Source organism: Rana temporaria, chromosome 7 (genome assembly GCF_905171775.1).
Source record: "Rana temporaria chromosome 7, aRanTem1.1, whole genome shotgun sequence".
NCBI lineage: Eukaryota > Metazoa > Chordata > Amphibia > Anura > Ranidae > Rana > Rana temporaria.
In genome coordinates, this window is record NC_053495.1 from 173,733,664 (window position 1) to 173,755,310 (window position 21,647).

Genomic DNA, 21,647 nt, shown 5'->3' on the forward strand with positions numbered 1-21,647 from the left:
TGGGATAGGCCATGCAAGAAAGCTAAACGAGCAGAAATGGGCACAGGGTGGCATGCCCAGTAGAACAGAGCAGAGATATTGGTGTCTGGGGCAGGTCCTAAACAAATGGTTGTGACAGATATAACAGTATTTTAACCAGAATAAAGCACACCCAGCAAGCAGATGCCTATAATACAAAACTTCTTTATAGGGGATCCCTTCCCCATCATAGTGCATCCAGCAACAGCTACCCAGCCAGCAGCTGTTGCTGGTCTTCGTCAAAGAAGTGCTACCAGCTATCGTTACCCCCCCCCCCCCCAGCTACAACCGCCCCCCCCCCTCAAAAAAGAAAAAAGTAAATCACAGTATTTTGGGGATCACACCCCAGTCCTTAAAGAAAGCAGGTGATACAGAAGGAGCTTTAATCTGTACAGTCTCTGCAGTCCGGTTGGAAAAGGAGTACCCCTGGCAGCTGTCACTACGGCTGGCCCCTGGCAGTGCCCTGAAGCCACTGTACCACGGGCTGCCTGCTGTACACCCTAGCCAGGTCGCAGGCGGTCTCCCCATTCCTGTTCTTGTGGCCCATCCTGCTGTCCGTGTGCAGGACCAACAACTGGACCATGTGCAGTTGGCCCTCTTTGGCTGCCAGGTGCAGAGCTGTGTTGCCATCGTTGTCCTGCAGGTTGACATCAACGTGGAAGTCCAGCAGGATCCTCATGGTGTCGCAGAAGCCGGCCCTGGCGGTGTCGTGGACGACTGAGAAGCCACAGCTGTCCTGCAGATTGGGGTCAGCACCTTTTCCGAGCAGGAGGCTGGCAACGGCCGGGCACCCCAAGCGCATCACCTGGGGGAACACGCAGTATGTTAATTCATGGGCACTGTACACAGGAGACCAGTCCCACATCTAGGACTATACAGGTTCTATATACAGGACATACATACTCAGAACATATATACAGGTCCTATACTCAGGACATACATACTCAGAACATATATACAGGTCCTATACTCAGGACATATATACAGGTCCTATACTCAGGACATATATACAGGTCCTATACTCAGGGCATATATACAGGTCCTATACTCAGAACATATATACAGGTCCTATACTCAGGACATATATACAGGTCCTATATTCAGGACATATATACAGGTCCTATGCTCGGGACATATATACAGGTCCTATACTCAGGACATATATACAGGTCCTATACTCAGGGCATATATACAGGTCCTATACTCAGGACATATATACAGGTCCTATATTCAGGACATATATACAGGTCCTATGCTCGGGACATTTATATACAGGTCCTATACACAGGGCATATATATACAGGTCCTATACTCAGGACATACATACTCAGAACATATATACAGGTCCTATACTCAGGACATATACAGGTCCTATACTCAGGACATATATACAGGTCCTATACTCAGGACATATATACAGGTCCTATACTCAGGACATATACAGGTCCTATACTCAGGACATATATACAGGTCCTATACTCAGGACATATTTACAGGTCCTATACTCAGGACATATATACAGGTCCTATGCTCAGGACATATATACAGGTCCTATGCTCAGCACATATATACAGGTCCTATACTCAGGACATATATACAGGTCCTATACTCAGGGCATATATACAGGTCCTATACTCAGGGCATATACAGGTCTTATACACAGGACATATATACAAGTCCTAAATACAGGCTATATATATATAGGTTCTATACACAGGTCCTATAGACAAAATATATACAGGTCCTATACACAGGACATATATACAGGTCCTAAATACAGGATATAAATACAGGTCTTATACACAGGACATATATACAGGTTCTAAATACAGGACATATATACAGGTCCTATACACAGGATGTATATACAGGTCATAAATACAGGACATATATACAGGTCCTATATTTAGGACATACAGGTCTTATACACAGGACATATATAAAGGTCCTATCCTATACACAGGACATACATACAGGTTCTAAATACAGGACATATATACAGGTCCTATACTCAGTACACACAGGTCCTATACATGGGACATATATACAGGTCATAAATACAGGACATATATATATCCTATACACATGACATATATGCAGGTCCTAAATACATGCAGGTCCTTATACGCAGGACATACAGGACATATACACAGGACATACATACAGGTCCTAAATACAGGACATATATACAGGTCCTATACTGAAGACATATATACAGGTTCTAAATGCAGGACATAAATACAGGTCCTACACACAGGACATATATACAGGCCATATACACAGGACATATATACAGGTCATATACATAGAACATATATACAGGTCCTACACACAGGACATATATACAGGTCATATACATAGGACATATAAAGAGGTCCTACACACAGGACATATATACAACAGGACCAATATATATAGATATATTATAAATACAGTGCCGTATCATACACACTACACGAAACACAACGAAATAAATTGATTTCTGCATCGTTTGTAATCTAACAACATAAAATAATTCTGCATATCAGTTTATGGATAAATGAGGTGTGACATACAAGGAACAAAAAGTCACATAAAAAAAGAGGTGCATCATATTATCTATACACTTATGGGGTTAAATACTTTACAAGGGAAAAGGTTCACTTTGCAAATGAAGCTAAGTGCAAATTCCCTTAAACATCCTATTTACCTTTAGTAAATCCATCAATATTACACTATACTTTGGCTACTGTGTATACTGATAAAGTGAACAAAAATATTTTAACCCTCATTATTTCATCTGTGCTGGTTATAGGGACTTGGAAAAATAGGAGTTTAGAGACTATGGAAAGGATCGATATGGGGGCATAGGGGGCACAGACTCAAATGTGTTTGTGCATTTCATATGTAGAAAAGGGGAAGATAACGTGATACAAATTAGACACATTTTACAAAATAAGGGATATAATATAGTAATTGTACATTTAGATGTATTTTAATGAATACATAAAATTATAATAATATTAATACATATATTATTTATGTGTGAGTATATATATGTATATTCGAGGGAATACACCCATACTGTCTCTCTCTCTCTATATATATATATATCTATATAGATATTGATATATTTATATATCTATATAGATATAGATTTTTGTATATATACACACACACATATATATATAAGGAACATCAAATGATATAAGGGTATGAGTGCTGCATTGTAATCCAATCCAGGCTTCAGTACCCAGCAGACTTATACAATACGTGCCCTCTTCAACTATTGTAGAACAACAAACCCCAGTGTAGTAGGGTTGCTGGTGCTTGTAGTTCATCACAGAAAATGTGGTAAAATGCAGAAATATACTATACTTTAGAAAGCTTAGAAAAACACTTCGGTATTACACTTGTATTATATATATATATATATATATATATATATATATATATATATATATATATATATATATATATATATAACAGACATATATGCAGTACACTTCTAAAGATGTACACCCCTATAGATGAAGAGGCTCCCTTTGATCTCTCTATATTAATGTGTGTTCTCTATCAAAGCCCAGCCAGGTTCAGGGGGACTGAAATAAACAGAACATATATATATGTATATATATATATATGAGTGTGTGTGTGTGTATATATATATATATATATGAGTGTGTATATATATATATATATATATATATATATATATATATACACACACACACATATACACACACACACATATATATATATATATATATATATATATATATATATACACTCACATATGGAAGGCTATATATATGTATAATCTATATACAGTATATATTTATAAAATATATTTAATGTGACTGTTTTACAAGAAAAAATTAGAAGTTGTTTGCTTAGCAAAGTAAAGTGTATTTTCACTTTGAAGTAAATAGGGTGATCTGTGTTCACTTCATTCACTTTTAATACCCAAGCCTATGCAAAGGTGATTAAAACGATTGCTCCTAGGACATGATTGGTTGACTAAAGTGAATACAGCTTTACCTCATTTGGAATATTTACTTTACAAAGTGAACAGTTTGTATTCCTTTAGTATATCAATCCCTATGCGTGTATGCATTCTATATTGTACATCACACACACACAAACACACATATACAAACTCGACATAAATAGACTAATAAATGTAGACCTATAGATCTGTGTATGGAAGCAGTGGCACCCCTGGCCTAGTGGCCCCAGGTCTTGGCCTTGTCACACCCTGGTCTGGTCCTGGCTGCAGACAAGGTGATGTCACCTCTATAAACAGATGTTATCTCTCGCCGTCTCCTTATACAGTACACACCTTCATCACACCACACACTGATGAATGTTTGAACACAGCAAGGATATAGGGTTACGTTACACAGCAGGATGCTAGCTGATAGAAAAACTCGAATGTGCAGGCCGGAAAGGATAAATGACCCACCAGCAATCAGGGGGTTAATGTCACAGCAGTTGCGAACATTTGTAATTCATGCTGCGACAAAACTCCCATCAGAGGGACTTCTCCACCTGCACGGCCCAGTAGGCAGCATAGTAAATCACCCTAATAAACAAAAAGGGCAAACATAAAACGGGCCATGAAAAATAAACTGCTACAGAGACAGGCCCTAAAGACATCAATGATACGCAGAGGACATTTTGGTACGATCTGTTTTTTTTCTTTTATTATTATTATTATTATTATTATTATTTTGTTTTATTGTAAAATAGCAACTAATGTAATTTTTAAAATAGTAACTAATGTAATTTTTAAAATAGCAACTAATGTAATTTTTCATTTATGGCAAGACCATGTGGCCAGTGTACCTGTTATTACAGCAAGGCCCAAACACACCAGTGTTTTATATACCCTACAATCTATATACAGGTCTTTAGATAACATTTGTATATATATATATATATATATATATATATATATATATATATATATATATATATATATATATATATATATATTTATATTTAGGTAAAAATAAATAAATAATAATAGATAGATAGATATGGATGCTAGGCCATAAAAACACACACATGGTGTCCCCCTCTCTCTCTACAAATATTTGAAATGCTTCTGTACATTTGTGTACCATATTGTTGTGTCTATATATTTTGTATAGTATGTCATTTTTTTTATATAATGCAATATTATGTTATATATTCATAAATATGTATGTTTTCAATTTAATCTACTAAACTGAGGGAACATGTGTGTATTTAACTTTATAATTTTACTATATCAAATTTATAAATTACATCAAAGGCCTGATACTATCTATCTAGAATGCTGAAGCACACACACAAATATAGTGTGTGTTTATATATATATATATATATATATATATATATATATATATATAAACACACACTATATTTCAATTATAGAGTGCTAGGGCACACACACATAGACATATATTTATATATCTGAATATATATATATATATATATATATATATATATATATATATATATATATATATAAACACATATATATATATATATATATATATAAACACACGCTATTAATAAATTATAGAATGCTGAGGCACACACACACACACACATATATATAGATCTCTCTCTCTCTCTCTCTCTCTCTCTATATATATATATATATATATATATATATATATATATATATATATATATATACATATAAACACACTTTATTTCAATTATAGAGTGCTGGGACACACACACATATAGACATATATACTCAGTATATATGTTTTTGTACCCCTCCATCTCTTTATATATGTATTCATCTGTATATATATAAAACACACACTATTAATAAATTATAGAATGCTTAAGCACACACACACACATATATATATATATATATATATACAGATATACACACATACACACATATATATATATACAGATATACACACACACATATATATATATATATATATATATATATAGATATACAGATATACATACACACACATTTAGATATATTATCTAGAATATATGTATACACCCATCTGGGCTCAGATATTCAGATATTATACGTGTATGATATAGATGTATATATATATATAAATACATTTATAGAGAGAGGGAGGGGGTACAAAAACATATATATATATAAAACACACGCTATTTAAAAATTATAGAATGCAGAGGCACACACACACATATATATATATATATATACAGATATACATACACACACATATATATATATATATATATATATATATACACAGATATACATACACACACACACACACACACACACACACACATTTAGATATACTATCTAGAATATATGTATACACCCATCTGGGCTCAGATATTCAGATATTATACGTGTATGATATAGATGTATATGGTATACAATACACAGGCCCACTATAGTGGAGCACATTTGAAGGATGTCCTTTGACATGAATGAGGCCTGTCACACGTGGGCCTTGTGTGAATGTATAACCTGCTGTCATTTCCACTCCCCCCCTGTTCAGCCTAAACCTAGGCCTATGTGATCTGCTATAAGGAAATATGGACTGCTTTTCTATCCTTGGAAAAATCTACACCTTTTCTGTGCTCACCACACATGACAGTATGATACTTTCTTAGGTTTTGATTTAGTGCTGAGATGCACATTGCTGTACTCATACTGAGACATGGATTGCTGCATCACTGTAATTATGAAACACAAGAAAATCTTTTGATTTTTTTTTTTTAATGCCATGCACTCTTCTCCCTCCTCATCACCTTATTACTGAATGCAGGGGGGTCAATATAAAAAGAAAAAAGCACCACATCACCATAATGACATGGAGTATCATGGAATTCCTCATCTCTCTGCGATCATCTGAATCATTGAGCAGAACTTGTGCTCTGGAGGTTTGGACAAAGAATAGAGCCTTAAAAATGTCCATTAGAGGGGAAGGAGAGATGAGACTAAAATCCTGCATCCTATGTGTCCCTGTCATCACATCTGACATGTGTCACTCATATAGTGCTGCAGGGTGTCAGGAAAGGGCTGGGTGCTGCCAGGGAGATGAATGATTGGAAATCACAGCAGAGAAAGGCTTTATTATTTCCAAATCATACAATAAAATCACATTTATGGCCTCCTCTGCAATGTCTATAGGAAAGGCAAGGGCAACCTATCAGGTCCATCATATACAATGGTGCATGTGTGCTATATATGCAAAGGTGGGCTATATATGTATAGGTGGGCTATATATGTGCATGTGTGCTATATATATGTATAGGTGGGCTATAAATGTGCTATATATGCAAAGGTGTGCTATATATGTATAGGTGGGCTATATATGTGCATGTGTGCTTTATATGTATAGGTGGGCTATATATGTGCTATATATGTATAGGTGGTCTATATATGTATAGGTGGTCTATATATGTGGGCTATATATGTATAGGTGGTCTATATATGTATAGGTGGGCTATATATGTGCTATATATGTATAGGTGGTCTATATATGTATAGGTGTGCTATATATGTATAGGTGGTCTATATATGTGCATGTGTGCTATATATGTAAAGGTGTGCTATATATGTATAGGTGGGCTATATATGTATAGGTGGTCTATATATGTATAGGTGGGCTATATATGTATAGGTGGGCTATATATGTATAGGTGGGCTATATATGTATAGGTGGGCTATATATGTATAGGTGGGCTATATATGTGCATGTGTGCTATATATGTATAGGTGGGCTATATATGTGCATGTGTGCTATATATGTATAGGTGGGCTATAGGTGCAAATGTGCTACATGTGTACAGCAACGATCTATCCCTCTCTACACACACACACACACACACACACACAAATATATATATATATGTTTTTTTTTAGGATGGACTGACATTCCCAGCATGAGTAGAGGAGCACACGTTGATCTAATTTAGATTTTTTATTTTTATGCCTTGTGACTACCTGGCACATTAACCCCTTGTGTACCCTATAGCCAGTTTCCCTCTATTTTTGGCGATGCAGAATAAAGTTTGGGGGGCGCATGATGCTGAATAGGACCTTAACATTTTGCAACCCATATGAAGGATTTGCCATGGCACAGACACCCAGCCTAGGCTGTTAATTGACTGTAAAATGGTGTGTGTGTGTGTGTGGGGGGGGGGGGGGGGGGTACCATTGCCCATTCTTTTTGCAGTCTCCCACTGACAGGCTATTCGATCCATCGATCAGTGATTGTGGGGAAGCTTTTATCGTTTGTGCCAGCCGGGCCCGAAGCAGAGGTCTCCTGGAGGGAAAGGGTTAAAGTGGTCGGGTATTGGTGGGCACCCCGTGCTCACCTGCACCCCCTTCCCCTCCCCCCACGCTGCACACCCCCCCCCCCCTCTCTCCTCTCACACCCACCTGCAGGGCTGTCCTGCCAAAGCGGTTGGGCACATCCACGTTGGGCGCAATCCTGAGCAGGTCCTCCAGTGTGTGCAGATCCCCCCGGGCAGCCGCCGATGTCATCCGGTCCGCCAGAGGCTGTGCCATGCTGGGCGGTGGGCTCCTGGGCAGGGCGGCGGGTTATTGGAGCATGGCATAGAGCAGGCTGACAGCCGGGGCTCTGAGCGAATAGGGGGATCGTAGTAAATACTCGTAAATAGTTGGTGCAAGGGCCACGCCCCCCGCACACGTGATATTTATGGAGCCTTCCCCTCTCCTTCTTTTATCCCTCCTCTGTGCATCTCCTCTCCCCCTTCTACCTGGCTGTGCCCATCCATCCCTTCATCCATCCCTCCACTCCTCTCCCCCTTTTACCTGGCTGTGCCCATCCATCCCTTCATCCATCCCTCCACTCCCCTCCTCTGTGCGATCTCCTCTCCCCTTCTAGCTGTGCCCATCCACCCCTCTCTCCATCCATCCATCCCTCCACTCCACTCCCCTCCTCTGTGCGATCTCCTCTCCTCTCCCCCTTCTACCTGGCTGTGCCCATCCATCCCTTCATCCATCCCTCCACCCCCCCCTCTCTGTGCATCTCCTCTCCCCCTTCTACCTGGCTGTGCCCATCCATCCCTTCATCCATCCCTCCACTCCCCTCCTCTCCCCCTTCTACCTGGCTGTGCCCATCCATCCTTTCATCCATCCCTCCACTCCCATCCTCTGTGCGATCTCCTCTCCTCTCCCCCTTCTACCTGGCTGTGCCCATCCATCCCTCCACTCCCATCCTCTGTGCGATCTCCTCTCCCCCTTCTACCTGGCTGTGCCCATCCATCCCTTCATCCATCCCTCCACTCCCATCCTCTGTGCGATCTCCTCTCCCCCTTCTACCTGGCTGTGCCCATCCATCCCTTCATCCATCCCTCCACTCCCCTCCTCTGTGCGATCTCCTCTCCTCTCCCCCTTCTACCTGGCTGTACCCATCCATCCCTCCACTCCCCTCCTCTCCCCCTTCTACCTGGCTGTGTCTATCCATCCCTCCATTCCCCTCCCCTGTGCGATCTCCTCTCCCCCTTCTACCTGGATGTGCCCATTCATCCCTCCCTCCACTCCCCTCCTCTGTGCGATCTCCTCTCCTCTTTCTACCTTGCTGTGCCCATCCATCCCTCCACTCCCCTGCTCTGTGCATCTCTTCTCCCCCTTCTACCTGGCTGTGCCCATCCATCCCTCCACCCACCCCTCCCTCCCCTCCTCTGTGCGATCTCCTCTACCCCTTCTACCAGGCTGTGCCCATCCATTTATCCATCCATTCCTCTGTGCGATCTCCTCTCCTTTACCCCTTCTACCTGGCTGTGCCCATTCATCCCTCCCTCCCCCCACTCCCTCCTCTGTGCTATCTCCTCTCCTCTGCCCCTTCTACCTGACTGCATCCATCCATCCATCCCTCCCCTCCTCTGTGCAATCTCCTCTTCTCTCCCCCTTCTACCTGGCCGTGTCCTCATGCTCCATCAATCCCTCCACTGAGCTCCCCTCCTCTTCGCCTTCTACGTGGCCGTGTCCTCATGCTCCACCAATCCCTCCATCTATCCTTCCATTCCTCTACTCACCTCCTCTTTGCGATCTCCTCTCCTCTTCTACCTGTCTGTGTCCTCCTGCTCCATCCATCCATCCCTCCCTCCACTCCCCTCCTCCAGGACCTGACTCTTGTCGCCTCTGTCACCCATCTCATTCTCCTCCTTAAATGTTCACATTTCCAAAAATGAAAGCATCCAATAAGAACCCTTCGTTCATTTTAGAGTCACCATACACCTTACAATCTGCCCACAAAAACTCTGTACAACCAGAGTAACATGGGGACCTACCTAATCTATACAATCAATGTATATCCAATCAGGCAGATCCTTGCAATACTTATATATGTGGCCAGTATTAACCAATTGCACTACATAGTTGATGGTAGATCTGAAGGAGGTAGAAAAATAAGATTGTGTAGTGTACAGTCACCAATTATATTGTATCCAATCAGGCAGGCCCTTTCATCACACACATTGACATATAAAATTGAGCACTAATGCGCATGCTTATCTTTGCCCCCCATGAGTGCAGTGATAAATAAATGAATGACTCCATGAATACAGGCCACATACAATGAGATCTGATCGTCTATCTGGTCCAATTGACTAAATATAACCTAGAGATGGTTTATTCGGGGAGGACCTCAGATTATAGAGCGGTTTGACAGATCAAAACCTGAACATACTCTATGCAATCTGATCTTTGTGGTGCAAGAGCCTGCATGGATACAAAATAATTGGATACATCAGGTATATGGTGTTCATATCACATCGTTTTGGTCAATATAAAGTAGGGTTTATGAAGATTGTATGGTCAGATTTTACCATGTATGGTTCCCTAAGGTGACTGTATAATATACAATCTAATTGTTTAATATCTTTCAGAACTACCACCAGCTGGTGCAAGGGGCAAAAATGGGGCAAATAATAGTTTCCTGTAGCAACCAGTGACATCCATTGCTTGCTATGGGGAACTGCTTCAATTTGCAAAAATCGGTTCCACCTCTGGATCTAATTGTTCACTACATACAACTCCAGATTGTATGGACCCCCCTCCAGATTGTATGGACCCTCCAGATTGTATGGACCCTCCAGGTTGTGTGGACCCTCCAGGTTGTATGGACCCTCTAGATTGTATGGAACCTGCAGATTTTATGGACCTTGCAGATTGAATAGACCCCCCCAGATTTGATGGACCCCGTAGATTATATGGACCCCCCAGATTTTATGGACCCCCCAGTTTATATGGACCCTCCAGGTTATATGGACCCCGTAGATTATATGGACCCCCCCAGATTATATGGACTCTCCAGATTATATGGACCCTCCAGATTGTATGGACCCTCCAGGTTGTATGGACCCTCCAGATTGTATGGACCCTCCAGGTTGTATGGACCCTCCAGGTTGTATGGACCCTCCAGGTTGTATGGACCCTCCAGATTATATGGACTCTCCAGATTATATGGACCCTCCAGATTATATGGACCCCCCCAGATTATATGGACTCTCCAGATTATATGGACCCTGCAGATTATATGGACCCCCCCAGATTTTATGGACCACCCCCAGATTATATGGACCCTCCAGGTTATATGGAACCCCCCGATTATATGGACCCCCCCCAGATTATATGGACCCTCCAGATTATATGGACCCTCCAGATTATATGGACCCCGCAGATTATATGGACTCTCCAGATTATATGGACCCCCCCAGATTATATGGACCCTCCAGATTTTATGGACCCTCCAGATTATATGGACCCTCCAGATTATATGGACCCTCCAGATTATATGGACCCCCCAGATTATATGGACCCCCCCAGATTATATGGACCCCCCCCCCTTCAGATTATATAAACCCTCTAGAGCTGCCCTACAATTCTCATCTCTCTCGTTTATCTGCGATAAGTGTAAATAATGCCATCTGACTTACTGTGCGATTTGAAGGGGTTGTCCACCATGATTGGTCCACAATGTAGAAACGTTTTGTGGCTTCCAGACATCAGTCAGCGAAACAATTTTCTTTTTTTCCGCCCACACATTCAGCCTCCAGATCGCCGAATTCTTCAGCCTCCAGTGATGATGATGATGATGCAACCTCCAGGAAGTGTAGACTCTCCTTCTAAAGACCAACACTACCTCCAGCAGCAGATCAATCTACACATTCCACGTGAAGGATCCATGGAAGGGCTTGTGGAGGTCAGATTGTATCATCCATATAAAGGCAGCCTCCAGGGCAAGAAGTGGAAAACCTCCAGTGGGGCCCCCGGGTTGGTGACCTCCAGTAAGGAAAGTAAATAGGTGACCGGTCCGGTAGGCGAACTTCTGTAGAACATCCAAAGCAGTAAGTAGATCTTGCAGCACAGTAAGTGGGACAGCCGGCAATATGATCGGTAGAGAGCCTCCAATATGATCAGTAGAGAGCCTCCAATATGATCAGTAGAGAGACTCCAATATGATCAGTAGAGAGCCTCCAATATGATCAATAGAGAGCCTCCAATATGATCAATAGAGAGACTCCAATATGATCAATAGAGCCTCCAATATGATCAATAGAGAGCCTCCAATATGATCAATAGAGAGACTCCAATATGATCAATAGAGCCTCCAATATGATCAATAGAGAGCCTCCAATATGATCAATAGAGAGACTCCAATATGATCAATAGAGCCTCCAATATGATCAATAGAGAGCCTCCAATATGATCAATAGAGCCTCCAATATGATCAATAGAGAGACTCCAATATGATCAGTAGAGAGCCTCCAATATGATCAGTAGAGAGCCTCCAATATGATCAGTAGAGAGCCTCCAATATGATCAATAGAGAGACTCCAATATGATCAATAGAGAGCCTCCAATATGATCAGTAGAGAGCCTCCAATATGATCAATAGAGAGCCTCCAATATGATCAATAGAGAGCCTCCAATATGATCAATAGAGAGACTCCAATATGATCAGTAGAGAGCCTCCAATATGATCAATAGAGAGACTCCAATATGATCAGTAGAGAGCCTCCAATATGATCAATAGAGAGACTCCAATATGATCAGTAGAGAGCCTCCAATATGATCAGGAGAGAGCATCCAACACAGAAAGCAGAGAGCCTCCAATATGATCATTAGGGAGTTTCCAATATGATCGGAAGAGATCCTCCAATACGGTAAGTAGAGATCCTCCAATACGGTAAGTAGAGATCCTCCAATACGGTAAGTAGCAGCCTCCAGTAGGTAAGGGATTTCAGTACATCATGCAGGCGATCTGCAGTTAGTTGATGGAAGACTTCAAGCTTTGAATATGTGACCTCCAGTACAGTAAGTGACCTCCAGTACAGTAAGTGGCCTCAGTACAGTAAGTGGCCTCAGTAGAGCTCAGATCAGGTCGGTGTAGAGGCCACATTATCACGAAGATCCTGCAGAGTCCGGCGGCTCGGTAATGCGGAGGTCTCAGCCTCCCTGTGATGTTCCTCCCTCCATCCCTCACAAATAACCGTTAGACGTGACAGCGGTTCACTGATTAACCCCTGAGGAGCCGCACTGTCCCCCTGTCACCAATCCACGTCTCCGCCTGTCCTGTATTATTTACCCAGAGAGGTGACCCCCCATTATTCACCCCCCCCCCCCCCCCGCACTCCGCTTACCGGGATCCATCTCTGCCAGTCCTCTGCTCCTTGCCATCGCTCATTTCTGCCGGCACCCTGTCACCCAATGCTGTCACTGTCATCCTCTGCCACCCTCTGCTGTCACTGTCATAATCTGTCACCTTCATCCTCTGCCACCCTCTGCTGTCACTGTCATCCTCTGCCACCGTCTGCTGTCACTGTCATCATCTTCTGTCACTGTCATCATCTGTCACCCTCCTCTGTCACTATCATCCTCTGCTGTCACTGTCATCATCTACCACCCTCTGCTGTCACTGTCATCATCTGTCACCCTCTTCTGTAACTATCATCCTCTGCTGTCACTGTGATCATCTTTTACCCTCTGCTGTCACCGTCATCATCTGTCACCCTCTGCTGTCACTATCATCCTCTGCTGTCACTGTCATCTGCCACCCTTTGCTGTCACTACCATCCTCTGCTGTCATCACCTGTCACCCTCTGCTGTCACTGTCACCCTCTGCTGCCACATCTGTCATCCTCTGCTGTCACTGTCATCAGCTGTCACTGTCATAATATGTCACCCTCTGCTGTTACTGTCATTCTCTGCTGTCACTGTCATCATCTGTTATCCTCTGCTATTATCGACTGTCCTCCTCTGCTGTCTCTATTACACCCGGTCCCCTCTCGTCTCCATCAGCACATTTCTTCTACAGATATTCTTCTCCTTCTATCTGCGCTGTCATTACACTTCCCTTCCTACTACATGTCCGCTCTTCTCTCTACCATGACATCTCTTCTCTAGACCCCACACCAAACTCCTCTCCCCCCCATGTGACATATCCCCTCCTCTCCCCACTTACACTGCACCCCCCCACCATGTGACATCTCCCCTCCTCTCCCCACTGACACTGCACCCCCCCACCATGTGACATCTCCCCTCCTCTCCCCACTGACACTGCACCCCCCCCCCACCATGTGACATCTCCCCTCCTCTCCCTACTGACACTGCACCCCCCCACCATGTGACATCTCCCCTCCTCTCCCTACTGACACTGCACCCCCCCCCACCATGTGACATCTCCCCTCCTCTCCCCACTGACACTGCACCCCCCCCCCACCATGTGACATCTCCCCTCCTCTCCCCACTGACACTGCACCCCCCCCCACCATGTGACATCTCCCCTCCTCTCCCCACTGACACTGCATCCCCCCAACATGTGACATCTCCCCTCCTCTCCCCACTGACACTGCACCCCCCCCCCACCATGTGACATCTCCCCTCCTCTCCCCACTGACACTGCATACCCCCACCATGTGACATCTCCCCTCCTCTCCCCACTGACACTGCACCCCCCCCCACCATGTGACATCTCCCCTCTGACACTGCACCCCCCACCATGTGACATCTCCCCTCTGACACTGCACCCCCCCACCATGTGACATCTCCCCTCCTCTCCCCACTGATACTGCACCCCCCCACCATGTGACATCTCCCCTCCTCTCCCTACTGACACTGCACCCCCCCACCATGTGACATCTCCCCTCCTCTCCCCACTGACACTGCACCCCCCCCCCCACCATGTGACATCTCCCCTCTGACACTGCACCCCCCACCATGTGACATCTCCCCTCTGACACTGCACCCCCCCACCATGTGACATCTCCCCTCCTCTCCCCACTGATACTGCACCCCCCCACCATGTGACATCTCCCCTCCTCTCCCTACTGACACTGCACCCCCCCACCATGTGACATCTCCCCTCCTCTCCCCACTGACACTGCACCCCCCCACCATGTGACATCTCCCCTCCTCTCCCCACTGACACTGCACCCCCCCACCATGTGACATCTCCCCTCCTCTCCCCACTGACACTGCACCCCCCCCCCCATGTAACATCTCCCCTCCTCTCCCCACTGACACTGCATCCCCCTCCCTGCATGAGGCATCTCACCACTGACACTGCACCCCCCCCCCCCAACATGTGACATCTCCCCTCCTCTCCCCACTGACACTGCACCCCCCCACCATGTGACATCTCCCCTCCTCTCCCCACTGACACTGCATCCCTCTCCCCCATGTGACATCTCCCCACTGACACTGCACCCCCCCCCCATGTGACATCTCCCCTCCTCTCCCCACTGACACTGCACCCCCCACCATGTGACATCTCCCCTCCTCTCCCCACTGACACTGCACCCCCCCACCATGTGACATCTCCTCTCCCCACTGACACTGCACCCCCACCATGTGACATCTCCCCTCCTCTCCCCACTGACACTGCTCCCCCACCATGTGACATCTCCCCTCCTCTCCCTACTGACACTGCACCCCCCCACCATGTGACATCTCCCCTCCTCTCCCTACTGACACTGCACCCCCCCCCCCACCATGTGACATCTCCCCTCCTCTCCCCACTGACACTGCACCCCCCCCCCACCATGTGACATCTCCCCTCCTCTCCCCACTGACACTGCACCCCCCCCCACCATGTGACATCTCCCCTCCTCTCCCCACTGACACTGCATCCCCCCAACATGTGACATCTCCCCTCCTCTCCCCACTGACACTGCACCCCCCCCCCCACCATGTGACATCTCCCCTCCTCTCCCCACTGACACTGCATACCCCCACCATGTGACATCTCCCCTCCTCTCCCCACTGACACTGCACCCCCCCCCACCATGTGACATCTCCCCTCTGACACTGCACCCCCCACCATGTGACATCTCCCCTCTGACACTGCACCCCCCCACCATGTGACATCTCCCCTCCTCTCCCCACTGATACTGCACCCCCCCACCATGTGACATCTCCCCTCCTCTCCCTACTGACACTGCACCCCCCCACCATGTGACATCTCCCCTCCTCTCCCCACTGACACTGCACCCCCCCCCCACCATGTGACATCTCCCCTCTGACACTGCACCCCCCACCATGTGACATCTCCCCTCTGACACTGCACCCCCCCACCATGTGACATCTCCCCTCCTCTCCCCACTGATACTGCACCCCCCCACCATGTGACATCTCCCCTCCTCTCCCTACTGACACTGCACCCCCCCACCATGTGACATCTCCCCTCCTCTCCCCACTGACACTGCACCCCCCCACCATGTGACATCTCCCCTCCTCTCCCCACTGACACTGCACCCCCCCACCATGTGACATCTCCCCTCCTCTCCCCACTGACACTGCACCCCCCCCCCCATGTAACATCTCCCCTCCTCTCCCCACTGACACTGCATCCCCCTCCCTGCATGAGGCATCTCACCACTGACACTGCACCCCCCCCCCCCCCAACATGTGACATCTCCCCTCCTCTCCCCACTGACACTGCACCCCCCACCATGTGACATCTCCCCTCCTCTCCCCACTGACACTGCATCCCTCTCCCCCATGTGACATCTCCCCACTGACACTGCACCCCCCCCCCATGTGACATCTCCCCTCCTCTCCCCACTGACACTGCACCCCCCACCATGTGACATCTCCCCTCCTCTCCCCACTGACACTGCACCCCCCCACCATGTGACATCTCCTCTCCCCACTGACACTGCACCCCCACCATGTGACATCTCCCCTCCTCTCCCCACTGACACTGCTCCCCCACCATGTGACATCTCCCCTCCTCTCCCCACTGACACTGCACCCCCCACCATGTGACATCTCCCCTCCCCACTGACACTGCATCCCCCTCCCTGCATGAGGCATCTCACCACTGACACTGCACCCCCCTCCCCAATGTGACATCTCCCCCCCTCTCCTCACTGACACTGCACCCCCCACCATGTGACATCTCCCCTCCTCTCCCCACTGACACTGCTCCCCCCCCCCCCATGTCACACCACTCCTCCCATCAGTGTCGGGCTGTCAGATGGTCGTACTTGCTTCTGTATCCATATGTCAGATCTTCTCCGTGTTATCCCCCCCCCCATATATTATGCCCCCCCCCCCATTCTGTGTGCAGTGTCAGCGCTTCTTACTTCTCATAGAGCCGAATTCCCCCTCTATCTCCCCTCCCCCGCCTGTCACCCTCTCCCCTCCCCCATCACCCTCTCTTCTCCTCTCTGCCGGTTTTTCTTCTTAGGCTTTTTTTGAAAAGAAAAAAAAAAGAGCGCTCTATCCTGACCCCGCCCACACGGCAAACCCCCTCGCGGGCCACGCCCACTTCAACGGCGCAAATTTAAGGAAGCCCATGACCGATTTCTCGACCTGCCATCCGCATCGTCCAATCAGCGCCCTGCATCAGCGGGCACCGCGCGCCGCTCCGATCCCCAGAGCAATCTCTATAGGAGGAAGCCGAGCGATACATGATATGGCCGGGAATGTAATATTGTGGCATGTGAAAGATACAATGTAACACAACAACGGACACCAAGATAGACCGGAGCTCCGCCCCCTACTGTACTAACAGCGGGACTGCACCTGTCCGCAACATCACACCATGAACACAACATGGGGCAGCCGAGCAACTGGTCCACAAGGGTCAGATTTACTCAGATCAGAACCAAACCCTCCACCTCAGTCCCAGACCCCTCACCTCAGTCCCAGACCCCTCACCTCAGTCTCAGACCCCTCACCTCAGTCCCAGACCCCTCACCTCAGTCCCAGACCCCTCACCTCAGTCCCAGACCCCTCACCTCAGTCCCATACCCTTCACTTCAGTCTCAGACCCCTCACCTCAGTCCCAGACCCCTCACCTCAGTCCCAGACCCCTCACCTCAGTCCCAGACCCTTCACTTCAGTCTCAGACCCCTCACCTCAGTCTCAGACCCCTCACCTCAGTCCCAGACCCCTCACCTCAGTCCCAGACCCCTCACCTCAGTCCCAGACCCCTCACCTCAGTCCCAAACCCCTCACCTCAGTCCCAGACCCTTCACCTCAGTCCCAGACCCCTCACCTTCACCTCAGTCCCAAACACCTCACCTCAGTCCCAAACCCCTCACCTCAGTCCCAGACCCCTCACCTCAGTCCCAGACCCCTCACCTCAGTCCCAGACCCTTCACCTCAGTCCCAGACCCCTCACCTCAGTCCCAGACCCCTCACCTCAGTCCCAAACCCCTCACCTCAGTCCCAAACCCCTCACCTCAGTCCCAGACCCCTCACCTCAGTCCCAGACCCCTCACCTCAGTCCCAGACCCTTCACCTCAGTCCCAGACCCCTCACCTCAGTCCCAGACCCCTCACCTCAGTCCCAGACCCTTCACCTCAGCTCCAAAGCCCTCACCTCAGTCCCAGACCCTTCACCTCAGTCCCAAACCCCTCACCTCAGTCCCAGACCCCTCACCTCAGTCCCAAACCCTTCACATCAGTCCCAGACCCTTCACCTCAGTCCCAAACCCCTCACCTCAGTCCCAAACCCCTCACCTCAGTCCCAAATCCCTCACCTCAGTCCCAAACCCCTCACCTCAGTCCCAAACCCCTCACCTCAGCTCCAAACCCCCTCACCTCAGTCCCAAACCCCTCACCTCAGTCCCAAACCCCTCACCTCAGCTCCAAACCCCTCACCTCAGTCCCAGACCCCTCACCTCAGCTCCAAACCCCTCACCTCAGTCCCAAACCCTCCACCTCAGTCCCGGACCCTTCACCTCAGTCCCAAACCCCTCACCTCAGTCCCAAACCCCTCACCTCAGTCCCAAACCCCTCACCTCAGTCCCAAACCCCTCACCTCAGTCCCAAACCCCTCACCTCAGCTCCAAACCCCCTCACCTCAGTCCCAAACCCCTCACCTCAGTCCCAAACCCCTCACCTCAGCTCCAAACCCCTCACCTCAGTCCCAGACCCCTCACCTCAGCTCCAAACCCCTCACCTCAGTCCCAAACCCTCCACCTCAGTCCCGGACCCTTCACCTCAGTCCCAAACCCCTCACCTCAGTCCCAAACCCCTCACCTCAGTCCCAAACCCCTCACCTCAGCTCCAAACCCCTCACCTCAGTCCCAAACCCCTCACCTCAGTCCCAAACACCTCACCTCAGTCTCAAACCCTTCACCTCAGTCCCAAACCCTTCACCTCAGTCCCAAACCCCTCACCTCAGTCCCAAACCCCTCACCTCAGTCCCAGACCCTTCACCTTCACCTCAGTCCCAAACACCTCACCTCAGCTCCAAACCCCTCACCTCAGTCCCAGACTCTTCACCTTCACCTCAGTCCCAAACACCTCACCTCAGTCCCAAACCCTTTACCTCAGTCCCAGACCCTTCACCTCAGTCCCAAACCCTTTACCTCAGTCTCAAACCCCTCACCTCAGTCTCAAACCCCTCACCTCAGTCCCAGACCCTTCACCTCAGTCTCAAACCCCTCACCTCAGTCTCAAACCCCTCACCTCAGTCCCAGACCCCTCACCTCAGTCTCAGACCCCTCACCTCAGTCTCAGACCCTTCACCTCAGTCCCAAACCCTTCACATCAGTCCCAGACCCCTCACCTCAGTCCCAAACCCCTCACCTCAGTCCCGGACCCCTCACCTCAGTCCCAAACCCCTCACCTCAGTCCCAAACCCTTCACCTCAGTCCCAAACCCTTCACATCAGTCCCAGACCCTCCACATCAGTCCCAGACCCCTCACCTCAGTCCCAGACCCTTCACCTCAGTCCCAGACCCCTCACCTCAGTCACAAACCCTTCACCTCAGTCCCAAACCCTCCACCTCAGTCCCAAACCCTTCACATCAGTCCCAAACCCTCCACCTCAGTCCCAGACCCCTCACCTCAGTCCCAGACCCTTCACCTCAGTCCCAGACCCCTCACCTCAGTCCCAAACCCTTCACCTCAGTCCCAAACCCTTCACCTCAGTCCCAAACCCCTCACCTCAGTCCCAAATACCTCACCTCAGTCCCAAACCCCTCACCTCAGTCCCAGACCCCTCACCTCAGTCCCAGACCCTTCACCTCAGCTCCAAACCCCTCACCTCAGCTTCAAACCCTTCACCTCAGTCCCAGACCCCTCACCTCAGTCCCAGACCCCTCACCTCAGTCCCAAACCCCTCACCTCAGTCCCAGACCCCTCACCTCAGTCTCAGACCCCTCACCTCAGTCCCAGACCCTTCACCTCAGTCTCAAACCCCTCACCTCAGTCTCAAACCCCTCACCTCAGTCCCAGACCCCTCACCTCAGTCTCAGACCCCTCACCTCAGTCTCAGACCCTTCACCTCAGTCCCAAACCCTTCACATCAGTCCCAGACCCCTCACCTCAGTCCCAAACCCCTCACCTCAGTCCCGGACCCCTCACCTCAGTCCCAAACCCCTCACCTCAGTCCCAAACCCTTCACCTCAGTCCCAAACCCTTCACATCAGTCCCAAACCCTCCACATCAGTCCCAGACCCCTCACCTCAGTCCCAGACCCTTCACCTCAGTCCCAGACCCCTCACCTCAGTCACAAACCCTTCACCTCAGTCCCAAACCCTCCACCTCAGTCCCAAACCCTTCACATCAGTCCCAAACCCTCCACCTCAGTCCCAGACCCCTCACCTCAGTCCCAGACCCTTCACCTCAGTCCCAGACCCCTCACCTCAGTCCCAAACCCTTCACCTCAGTCCCAAACCCTTCACCTCAGTCCCAAACCCCTCACCTCAGTCCCAAATACCTCACCTCAGTCCCAAACCCCTCACCTCAGTCCCAGACCCCTCACCTCAGTCCCAGACCCTTCACCTCAGCTCCAAACCCCTCACCTCAGCTTCAAACCCTTCACCTCAGTCCCAGACCCCTCACCTCAGTCCCAGACCCCTCACCTCAGTCCCAAACCCCTCACCTCAGTCCCAGACCCCTCACCTTAGTACCAAACCCTTCACCTTCACCTCAGCTCCAAACCCTTCACCTCAGTCCCAAACCCCTCACCTCAGCTTCAAACCCTTCACCTCAGTCCCAAACCCCTCACCTCAGTCCCAAACCCCTCACCTCAGTCCCAAACCCTTCACCTCAGTCCCAAACCCTTCACCTCAGTCCCAGACCCCTCACCTCAGTCCCAGACCCCTCACCTCAGTCCCAAACCCCTCACCTCAGTCCCAAACCCTTCACCTCAGTCCCAAACCCTTCACCTCAGTCCCAAACCCCTCACCTCAGTCTCAAAC

The 21,647-nt window shown here is 48.1% G+C and overlaps 2 protein-coding genes across 3 annotated transcripts; one reads left to right on the forward strand and one right to left on the reverse strand.

Moving 5' to 3' along the window:
- Positions 1-318: 318 nt before the first annotated feature.
- On the reverse strand, positions 319-13,573 carry CDKN2C (cyclin dependent kinase inhibitor 2C). Of its 2 annotated transcripts, none has more exons than XM_040360507.1 (2): positions 8,396-8,661; positions 319-823 (listed from the first exon to the last, which is right to left on the reverse strand). In XM_040360507.1, the coding sequence occupies exons 1-2, from the start codon at positions 8,522-8,524 to the stop codon at positions 458-460; spliced, it is 495 nt and encodes a 164-aa protein (XP_040216441.1). In that variant the 5' UTR covers positions 8,525-8,661; the 3' UTR covers positions 319-457. The 2 variants fall into 2 exon arrangements, 1 of the variants encoding a protein (XP_040216441.1); XR_005750628.1 differs by lacking the exon at positions 8,396-8,661 and adding an exon at positions 11,920-13,573 and having other exon boundaries at positions 735-823.
- Positions 13,574-18,032: 4,459 nt separating this feature from the next.
- Positions 18,033-21,353, forward strand: LOC120946229 (mucin-2-like). Its single transcript, XM_040361053.1, has one exon. It carries the CDS (start codon positions 18,033-18,035, stop codon positions 21,351-21,353), a length of 3,321 nt encoding a protein of 1,106 aa, XP_040216987.1.
- The last annotated feature ends 294 nt before the right edge of the window (positions 21,354-21,647 follow it).